The sequence below is a fragment of the Populus alba genome, chromosome 1, assembly GCF_005239225.2.
Source record: "Populus alba chromosome 1, ASM523922v2, whole genome shotgun sequence".
Classification (NCBI taxonomy): Eukaryota; Viridiplantae; Streptophyta; class Magnoliopsida; order Malpighiales; family Salicaceae; genus Populus; species Populus alba.
The window spans coordinates 40,979,681-40,990,978 of record NC_133284.1 but is presented as its reverse complement, the minus strand read 5'-3'; the positions used below and the strand labels follow the sequence as shown (position 1 = coordinate 40,990,978).

Genomic DNA, 11,298 nt, shown 5'->3' with positions numbered 1-11,298 from the left:
TGGATTCTAGTCTTTGGAAAGGCTTTTGTAGTGGGAATAAAAGGGCGGGTGATACGGTGTCGGCTTGCCTCGACGAGAGCTGCTATGGCTTTGGAGAAAATGCCGCCTCCTTTGGTGGGATCTTTGTAGCTTTGAAGTTTGAACATTCTGTTTTCAACTTTTTGAGGTGCAAAAGGAAAGTGAAAGCACAGAACAGTGTTTGCCACATGGAATAGCTTTTGACGTTGATGCTCTCTTGATTGAAGCCTTTTTTTGGAAGGTGCGAAAAGTAGACCCACCGAGAGCGGCATGCAAAACCTCAATTTCGAGTTTTATATATATATATATAAAAGATAATACATGTCAAAAAATAAAAAAGACTCGACCATAAAAAATAATTATTTTATATAATCAATTCTCTATAATTGGGTTTTTTTTAAAAAAAATTAGTTATCAAAACAACTTATTATAATATCTTAATTCTCGTTTTTTTATATAATTATTAATTAATGTAAAGAATCCTATTGAAATTTAAATTGATTATGATATTTAATTTGATGGCAGTTTAATTATCGTAATTATTAATTTGAATATGAAGAACCATTTTTATTAATAATTATTGAGAATCAAATGATATTAATAAATAAGATAATTTGATTTGTAGATAATAAATATTATTTAAAGTATTAAATTAAACTAAAAAATATATATATTTCAATGGGTTACAATGTTTCCAATAAAGCAACTTATTAAATTGTATTATTTATAATCTACGTGGTTGTATTGTTTTTAACCACGCAACTAATTAACCATGTTATTTCAATTAATTAATTTTTTAACTGTGTCAAAAAAATAAAAAATTAACCTGTGTTACTTTAAAAAAAATCTCCTCTGTTTCAATAATTCTCCTTATTTCTGTCTTGTCTTGCTGTTCTTGTTGGATCCTTTTGAATAATAAATCAAACCGACCCGTATTTCCAGTTTTTAAACTCATTATTGGATAAGTGGGCTCATTTTTTTAGGAATAGCCCGCTTTATAGTCTATAGCTAGGGAGACCACTTTCCTCTCATGTTTATTTTAATAATTTTTATTTAAAAATATATTACAATAATTTATTTTAATATCAATACATTAAAACGATAAAAATATATATTTTAAAAAATAATAATTTGAAACAGAAAAAAAAAATCAAAGTATAGTTTGATTAAATTGATTGTTTTAGATTGAAATTTAGGATTTCTCTCCAATGTTTCAAGGCCAAGTTTAGGAGTAACCTTTCGTATTACTTGCTCTGCCTTTAATTTTACAAAACTCTATTATAGTATTAATTATTATTTTTTCACTTTCCCTACTTATGCAGTGTTAAAATCACTGAATTGCTATGATTATAATATTGCAATTTTTGTACACTATGCTTTATTTCACCTGGCTTTATTTCACATTGACGAACTCCGGGATTTTATGGGAGTGTGGTTGCGGTTGTCTTTTAAAATATTTTTTTATATTGAAATGCATCAAAATAATATATTTTTTTATTTTTAAAAAAATATTTTTAACATCAGCACATCAAAGAAATCTAAAATATATAAAAAAATTAATTTTTAAAAAATATAAATACATAGTGTTCCATACGCTCTCTTATTTAACCTCCATCTCCAGGATCTACAAATGCTATTAATGAATATGTAAAACTAGGCATTGAAGCTCTATGTGATAGTAAAAAGTCTACAAGGAAGAGATACAATTAAAGGAGCAACCTTAAGAAATCTATTTTGAAAAATAAATAATAAGTCTCTTAATCGATTTCCTAGCATATATTCTTCAAGAAGAAAAAGTTATTGATACGTTAATTTTTAAAAGGAAAATGACTTTATCGAAATTTTAACTAACAAATAATTTCATCTTTTGAATTTTTTTTTTCCAAAAAAAATTCAATTTATTTTGTACTCTCTAAAATATCTTTTTAAATAAGAAATATAAATTTAATACTAATTACCCTACCTTCTATGAGAGAATTCACTAGATTGGGGGGCTATTGGTATTACTATGTTGAGTTGGTTTTTTTTTTTTTTCTAATTAATATAGATTTTCGAGTCAGCTTGCATGTATCTCGACTAATTTCACGAGTTTTGAAAGTTAATTAATCATATAAATCCTCTAATAATCCTGAAGTTTGTAAAATTTAAATCGATGATTTCGAGAGAGTAAATTCATGGTTACTAATGTTGTGTTATTATTATTATATTTTACACTTATATTGTTTAGATTATGTTTTGCATTACTCTAAGCCTTTTAGTGTTGTTTTGTGTGGTAAAAATAGTGTTGGTTGCTGCTTATTTAGGGGTGAGCAGAATATTATTTGGTTCGTGTTTGGTTTTTATCAAAAAAAAACTCAAACCAATTTTTTTTTAAAAAAAAAACCGAAACGGTTCAAACTTTTCGGTTCGGTTCGGTTTTTTAGGGAAAAACCGGTTCAAATCGGGTTGACTCGGTTTTTTTTTTTTTGAAGGTCAATTTCAAACCCGGTTTTTTTAGTTTTGGCTGGTGTCATTTTTCTTGTGCATGAAGGTGGTTTCTCAAATGGTTTTTAGTAATGATGTTCTTGTAAGTTTTTTTTACGCGTTCGAATTTATTATTAGATGTCATTCAATATTTTTTTAGATGTAATATAATAATTTAAGAGGGGTCAATAATCAAAGCTTATTGAGTAAGGGCGACGGCCTACTAACCAAATTAAATGGGCCGGACCAATCCAATAGTTATCATCGTCATGGGCCCAGCAGACCAACACAACATCACCACAGCGTCTCCAACAAACCACTGCCAAAACAGCTGCTCTCTCTCCCCTCTCCAGCACAACCCTTGCCACAGCGCCAACACGCCGAGAAAGCCAGTCCTTCACCACACCAAGACCCAACAGCGGCAACGAGCAACTGTCCAGTAACTCAGCAGCCTCCACAACCATTCACAACCCGGAAATACTCAACATAGTCCTCACGCGCCTCCAACCCGCCAGGTATCTCTTCCCCATGCGCATTTTACAGCTTATTTCGCATATTTTATATGTGTGTGTGTGTGTGTATTCATATTTGAAGTGTTGGGGCTAAATACCGGAGGTATGATGCCTCCGGAGAATATTTGAGGTGGAATAAGGATGATATTGTTTGAATGGTTTGTCCAAGACGTATCGGTGTGGTTTTGTTTTGTTGCGAATATGCATGCTCTAGGGTCTAGGCTACAAGAGCCCGATGCAGAACTTTTGAACCACACTATCAAGTTCCTTCCTTTTCATGCCTATACCACCCGCGAACCATAAAAGCTTCCACACTTGCTAAAACCCTCTCCCTCGTCATCTATTTTCGGAGCACACCAAACTACTCCTTTCTTTAATTACATTAGTTAATTGACTGACAGGAGATAGCAATGAGGGAATTACTGACGGTTCAAGTCGGAGGTTTTGCAAATTTTGTAGGCTCTCATTTCTGGAACTTCCAGGTAATCTTCCTTCCCCCCCCCCCCCCCTCAACTAAAGTTTAATTTTTAGTTTACGGTGCTTAATCGTTTTTTTTTTATGTTAAAAAGGATGAGTTGCTTGGATTAGCTGGGGATCCTGAGAGTGATCCAGTTTTCAAAAACCAAAGTCAGTACCTCAATATGGACACTCTCTACCGCACTGGCGAAACAAACCAAGTAATTTTTTTTTCCCATTTAATTTTTTTTTTTTTCTTTTTTGCAAATTTCTGCCATTTGAATTAATTAGAGAAATATATTGGTAATGGTATTATTTTGTAAAAATGTGCAGGGTGTTCAGACTTATACTCCTCGCTTACTCTCAATAGACTACCAAGGTACTTCTTAATTTTTTTTTCAATATTAACAAGTAGTGGTGGTAGTAATTTTTCCTTACCGACATTTTGCGAGTGCAGTGCAGATTTCAGTTCATTCTGATGAATATCTCTTTTATAAAAAATTGTAGGAGAATTCTTTAGTGTAGATAGTTTATACAGTTAGGATCTGAGTTTATAGATATCCTTTGCGTGTTTGGGCAAGTGTTTGTTTATTGTAACTCTAATTAACAGAGAAGCTTCTGTCATCAGGACTGATTAATTGGTATTGAGCAAAATTTATTTAGCTGGATTCTTTGACATTGCAGGGTCTCTTGGATCTATGAGTTCACGTGGTACGTTGTATAACGATAGCTCATCAGCACCTTCAAATGTCTGCACATGGTGAGACTTGTAATGTTTGATTTACAAATTAAGAATAAAATGCGTTGTCTTATAATTCCGCGTCTCTAATTAAAGACTAATTTTTTAAATAATAATATGTTTATGTTTTGGCTAGATGGCTTTGTTGGTGATTTCTGTCTTTATTTTCTTAGAAGTGGCACCTACGGCTTCAGTCTAAAACTTTATAATAAAAGCGACGTTATCAAATTTGCATTATTTTCAACTAGGATGTCTGTCACGGGAATTTTATTAACCACTGTTCCTTCTGTACTGTGAATTGTTTGTTAACAAGTTGAGTTGGTAATCAAATGAGATTGCATAACTTTATTTCCGTTATGATCTCTTTGTGCAGTGACCATCACTCAAATGCAAGTGAAGTGAACTTCAAAATTCTGATTGGTATTAATATGCTTATATTTTATGCACCGTTTACTCTCAGTCCTACTGAAATGAGAAATGCATTATTTGTCTTATCATCAGGTTTGTTTAAGATTAAGATTCAAAATGATTATTTCATCATAAAGATCCTTTCAAGTAGAATATACATCTACTGTCCCTCAATTAGAAGCTAGTTTGAAACGATGGATTAAGTACTTTTAAGAAATGTGTTGAAGCTAGTTTAGATGCTCCTTTGCTGTTTTTTATAATTGAAGTTGCATCACCTATAGGGTTTCTCCTTCTTTCTTTCTCCTTCTTTCTTTTTTCCCCTTAAGTTTATGGTTCTTAACACTTGTCAAAAGAGAAGGGCAAAAAATTTAGTTAGCTGTTGTTGGGAAACTTTTAAATTTTGGAAAAACTACATGAATTGCCAAGCCATTTATTGCCTGTGATTTCTACTGTGAGAGTTTTAGAACATTTGTTTATCTAAGGATATCATGCAGGACTAGTAATGTTTCAACTCATGCATCTGAGCCTTTAAAGAAGAATTTGTTCTTGCAAAGTTTGTACGAGGAAGAGCTGGAGACCTTGAGGCTCTCAAAAGGTATAAGCAATGGGAAGAATGATAATCCAAGAGAAATACAAAATCAGGACATAGTTGATTGTTTAGAAAGTGATGTCCAGTATTGGACAGATTTCTCAAAAGTACACTACCATCCCCAAAGTTTATATGAGTTAAATGGATTATGGATGAATAATGTGGAATTTGACAATTATGGAATTGGAAGGGATATTTTTTCTGGGGGTCTACGAGGAGAAGAAATAAGTGAGAGGCTTCGGTTTTTCATAGAAGAGTGCGACCACATTCAGGTAAATTTCCTTACAAGGAGTTTTGATCTTATTATGTTCTTCAATTCCATCTGAACTCAAAAGTATTCTTTGTTTTTCTTACATTATTTTTGAAAAAAATGATTTTAACGTAGTTTATTGTCCTGGCTCTTGAGAAGTTTGGGATGCTTGCTGAGTCTTCCAAAACCTCCGCTTAAACATTAACACTGCCATATGAGTTTTGATTTGATTTATGTCACTGTGCCTTGATGCTAAATCTTTGTTGATCTTAACAGGGATTTCAATTCATTGTTGATGACTCAGGAGGTTTCTCTGCTATAGCTGCAGACTTTTTGGAGAGTATTGCAGATGAATATACAAATACACCAGTTTTACTTTATACTGTGAGGGGTCCTGGTTCTCACATGAACCTGACTAGCCAAAAACAAAAACTTTCCAGGAGCATTCACGATGCACTTTCTTTTTCAAGACTGTCATCCTTCTGTAAATTGATTGTGCCAGTTGGTTTACCCTTGCTAAGTACAAGTAAGCATAATTGTATTTACATATTCTCTTGACATTATCTATATGTGATGCTCTGTTTTGGTTTCTTTTTTATGCTTTGTTTTATATCTTGAATCTGAAGCATTATCTTTTTGAGTTATTTACTTCTGTTTTTCTGTTTTTTGGGTAATCTACTCTTGATGTTGAAGGTAAAGCTTCCATGCACCTTTGCATTAAAGATGAGATGCCTTACCACAGCAGTGCAGTGTATGCCGCTGCTCTACACTCTATTAGTGTCCCTTTCCGAATTGAGCCACTTGGACCTGCAAATTCGCATAATTTTTCTGGCGCTGTGGATGTTAATGGAGTTATACAAATGTTAGCAGGGCAAGCTAGGCAAAATATGGTGACTATTCTTGATGTTGCAATGCCAGCACCTCCAATTTCTGGTATTTTTCAAGTATTTTTTTTTTTTTTTTTTTCATCTCATGTCCTTATTTCTGTCAATGAGTTTGGTTAATTGTTGAAGATTATAAAATCCAGGGGAACATGTTGAGCACTCTTTACTGAGGAATTTGCAGCCATTAACACCAGAGATTGCAGAAGATGTGGAGGATATGCAAGCAGTGGAGTTCATGACTGTGCACGGAGCTTTTCGATCAGGTACTGGTTGTAATTTGAACATGTATCAAAACTAATATAGTCTTAATTTGTTACTTAAATGGCTTTGTTTCCAAGCTTATGTCAGGTCTTGCAAAATTTTCCTTTTGCAATCTTTGGGCTTCATATCTGCGTTGTTAACTTCTACTTCATGGACATCATAAAGTCGAAGTGTACCTTCTAATCATTAAAGAGTTCTTGATAGTAATAGTTTTTTCTATGCATTTGCGAGCATCCATTGAGAAAAAAGAGACTAGAGAAAATCATAGCTTTCCTGTTCTTTCTTGTAATAGGTTCTCTTGCAATCTTCATGGAAAAGAGTTTTTATTAATCTTGGTTCTCTTTCCTATCTGCTTCTTAACAAGGATCCTGTATATATCCTCTTACTTCACTGTGTTTGTTCTGCAGGAGGTCACCATGCTTTCATTTCTGAAGTAACGGATTCAGTTAATGATGCTTGTGAAAATTCCTCATCAAGACCAAAATTCTGTCACTTATCAGTCTCCAGCTGCCCACTTCCAATACCATTGCCATTTCCGAAAATCTTTAGTAACCTTGTTGGCCAACGCGGTGAGCTCTTGAGCAGCCCAGTTCCAGGTTGTTCATCAAGGGGATCACTTGATGTCCATTCCATCCCCATGGCAGCTAGACTGCGCTCAAGCACAGCTGTCTTGCCATTTTTGGAGAGCAGGTTGGCAAATCTTCGTAGACTTGGAATTCAGCAAGGAGCCCCTGGGACTGAGTTGGTTAGAAGCTGGGGTTTTGGGAAGGAAGAATTGGAAGACATGGAAGAGACCCTATCTAAAATGGTCACAACACTCGATGACCGTGCTCAATTATCTGACTCGGATTAGGTTATTTTCTTCAGAGTGTAACCAGAACGTGTTTGTTTCTTCATTATCCTCTTCTTGTTCCCCCATCCCCATTGTAAAGTGATATTTTTATCAGTTTTTGTCTGGAAGAGATGAGTGACAATAGATGCAGAAAACTATCATACACGTGTTTCCATTATCTTGAGATAATTGATGCAAGTTCTAAGTTAAGAAAACCAGATTATCTAGATTGAAGAAAACCATCTCCTCGGAGGACAGATACCGCCTGCCCCCTCTGGATGCGTTTCATGTTCTTATTTTACAGTTGTGTTTCCTGGGTTTCTAATTCTTCGTTTTATGTTTAGATGTTTTGTATTATTACTATAGAGTAAGTAATGGGCCTGTATTTAGCTGCGAGTTGTACAAATTTTTTATGTATTTTTTATTTATATGTAAAGTCTTGGAAAGTATTTTTTTTTAAAAAAATATTGAGTGATGAGATTTTTACCGATATTAATTTTTTAATATATAATTTATTAATTTTAAAAATAAGTTAGGTGTGGTCGCATGAAGCCTAAGCTCCTACCTGGGTTTCTTTTATATTTCGTGGATGCCCGCTCTTATTTTCTTAATTAAGCAAGAGACAAGTTGCCTGAGGTCGGAGGTAACCTGTCACTCGCTATTCCTAGAATCCAGTCACTAGTGGTGGTGCGGCTGAAAAAACGAGAGGCAAGGATTGTTTGGTTTAAAGTTTTATTTTCAAGCTATTTTTATTTAAAAAATCTAACCCCCTTCCCCCAAATAAAATCAATATAAACTAATCACTAAAAAATAATTAATTAAATTTTAAAAATCAAAACTAAACTTGATTGACCAATCCTATCAATTTTAAAGAAAAAACAACGACCTTCGAACTTCTCTCGGTTCTTAAACACTGAAATTAGTTATTTTGGTTCCTAAAATCTTTACAACCAATTGTTTTCTTTTTCTTTACTTTTTAATGACTCGCTCTTCTCTCTAAAACTTATGGATTGGAAAATAAAGTTTTGAACCTCAATAAAAATTATTGATGATTTCAAGTGAGTCATGTATTTTCTTTGTATTTTACTTTTCATTTCTTTATCTTTTAATTTGATAATTTTCCATAATTTCAAGCCTAACTCTATATAATTAGACTATAAAAGAACTCAATTGCAAGTGTTTTTTTTTAAAAAAAAAAACAAAACGTAAAGTGTTTTATTTTTTCATATAAATAGGAAAGCATCCGGAAAAACCCTAGATCTTTTAACATATACTAGTTAATTGATTCCACACTTGGCCGCAGGCCAAATAATTTTTTTAACACAAATAAATTATTCATTTGTTTAATTTTAAATTTTTACTGTGTTTCTATTTAGTCTATGTCTTGTAATTTTGACTTTCTACAACAAATTACAAGCAATTGGACATGAATTCGCGGTGCTTAATCTCTAGGTGCAAGACGTAACACTACATATACACACACACACACACTAGACACATGACCCGTGCGATGCCGCGGGTCATTTTTTTTTTTTTTGTATAAAAATATTAAAAAAAAAACAAAAATTTAAAAATTTTGAGTTTTTTTGCAAGGCCATACCCAAGAATCTTTGGGTTTGGTTGCAACGTCTGATCCTAAAAATAATATTTATAATATTAATAATAAAATTAAACTTGCATGACCCAAGTTTAAGTGAGTCTGACTGTAATACCGAACTTAAAAATATTGGATATGGGTCTGGTTATAAGGTCGTGTCATAAAAGTGTGATAATTAAATAGACTAATTAAAAAAAAAAACAAAGAAAAAAAATCATCAGGAAGGAAAAAACTAATGAAGAAAAAGAAAAAAAAAATAAATTAATTGAGTTTACTCTTTAAACTAGGTTATCCTGTAAAACCTTAGATTCGCATCAGGAAAGTTTGATAACTAAATAGAAAAAAAATGACGGGTTTACCTAGAACTAACTGGGTTAACCCATTAAGCTAAGTTAACCCGTCAAGCCTATGATACGTGTCATGAAAGTATAAAAGTCTGATAATTAAATAGAAAGAAAATTAACTTTAACAAACTAAACTAAATGAAAAAAAATAACTTGTGAAATCAGGTCAACCCATCAAACCCGAGATCCATATCATGAAAATCTGATAACTAAATAAAAAAAAATTAACATTAATAAACTAAATCAAACAAAAAAAATTCATTAAAAAAAATTAAAAAGAAAAAAAAAGCTAATATTGTAGTAATCCATAGTGTTTTTTTTTTTTTTTTTGAAAAAAGCTACAAAGCTAAGTTTTCAACCAGATAAATATAAAAAAACGACAAAGACTTTTTTTTTTATATAAAAAAAGTCAATTTTGGGTAAAATAAATGAAAAAAACATGAAAAAAAAAGGAAACAAAAGTGAAAAAAAAAAAAAAACACGTGGGGAGAAGCTACATTGTTTTTAAAGAAATAAACAAAAAAACTAAATTTTCAACCAACTCAATAGTAAGAAAATAAAATCAACAAAAATAATTCTGAAAAAAAAAATGTAAAAATTGACAATTTTGAAAAAAAACAAAAAAAAAAAAAATCAAAAAAAAAATATGTGGGGAAAGTTAAAGCTAGATTATCATTCAGCTCAATATTGAAAAAAATAAATTCGATAAATATAAATTTTTTTAAAAATATGTGGGAAAACACTATAGTAAAAAACAAAAACTATATAGGGGAAATACTGTAGCAATCCATATTATTTTTTTTTAAAAAAAAACCTATAGCTAAATTCTCAACCAACTTAATATAAAAAAAAATAAAATCTACAAAGACCATTTTGAAAAAAAAAAATCATAAAAAGAAAAAAAAAACAATGTATGAGAATATTATAGCAATTCACAATCTCTTAAAGAAAAAAAACTACATAGTTAAATTTTCAACCAGCTCAATATTTAAAAAAATAGTAAAGATAATTTTGAAAAAAAAAAAAAAAACAAAGACAAAGAAGTCAATTTTGGGTAAAAAAAAAAGAATAAAAAAACATGTAACAAAAAAAAGAAATAAAAGCAAAAAAAAAAAACTACATTTAAAAAAACACTGATACAAAAAAAAAACAAAAAAAAAAAAAAACAAAGCTGCTACAATGAATTTCCTACACGTTTTAGAGTTCTATAATATATATATATATATATATATATATATATATATATATATATATATTCAAAAATTAACTTTTTTGAAACATTGTGCTTAGCTTTTATTTATATATATATATTTATTTAAATTTGCAACAACCATATACTTAGAATGTAACGAAATACCTGTGTTTGTATAGGAATATTGAGGAGGCTTTCTTTCCCTCCGCTGATAGAGGAATCACCGTCCATGGAAGTCTACATAAATGACGAGAAAATGAAATGCGTAAAAGTCAACTCCTTAATTTTCTTTAACGGGTCTAAGATGAACATCCAAAATGTCATGGATGATGGCTAGTTTTATTACTTGCTCATCCTAGGTCACTACAATATATTTTAGCTGTGATGCTCTCGAAGATGTTCTCTATTAAAAAATACTAGTTTTTACTCGTTTTTTCTACATGTGCCAATTTTAGAATATTTTTGTAAAAATAGTATTTTGGTATTAAACAAGTTGGTGGTACCCACGTATTAAGTTGCAGGTAGTATTTTAACTTTTTATTTTAATAAAAAAATTTTGAAGAAACTATTTTTATGTAAAAAAAATAAAAAATTTTATGATGTTCAAGGAATAACTAATAACATTTTATTAAATATATGGATACAAGTAGAAGAAATATTTTTATTATTTTTTTTAGGTTATGAATTTTATTTTCTCTCATTTTCTAATATCCATCGATTTTTTCAAAATAAACCTAGGAAATAACTAATATA

At 31.1% G+C, this 11,298-nt stretch overlaps 1 protein-coding gene across 1 annotated transcript; it reads left to right on the top strand.

The window, feature by feature from the left end:
• Positions 1–2,771: 2,771 nt before the first annotated feature.
• LOC118056908 (uncharacterized) lies at positions 2,772–7,773 on the top strand. The gene is made up of 10 exons (XM_035069329.2): positions 2,772–2,996; positions 3,395–3,475; positions 3,563–3,670; positions 3,783–3,828; positions 4,134–4,209; positions 5,091–5,457; positions 5,712–5,961; positions 6,129–6,368; positions 6,463–6,582; positions 6,988–7,773. Exons 2-10 carry the CDS (start codon positions 3,404–3,406, stop codon positions 7,431–7,433), a joined length of 1,725 nt encoding a protein of 574 aa, XP_034925220.1. The 5' UTR covers positions 2,772–2,996; positions 3,395–3,403; the 3' UTR covers positions 7,434–7,773.
• Positions 7,774–11,298: the final 3,525 nt, after the last annotated feature.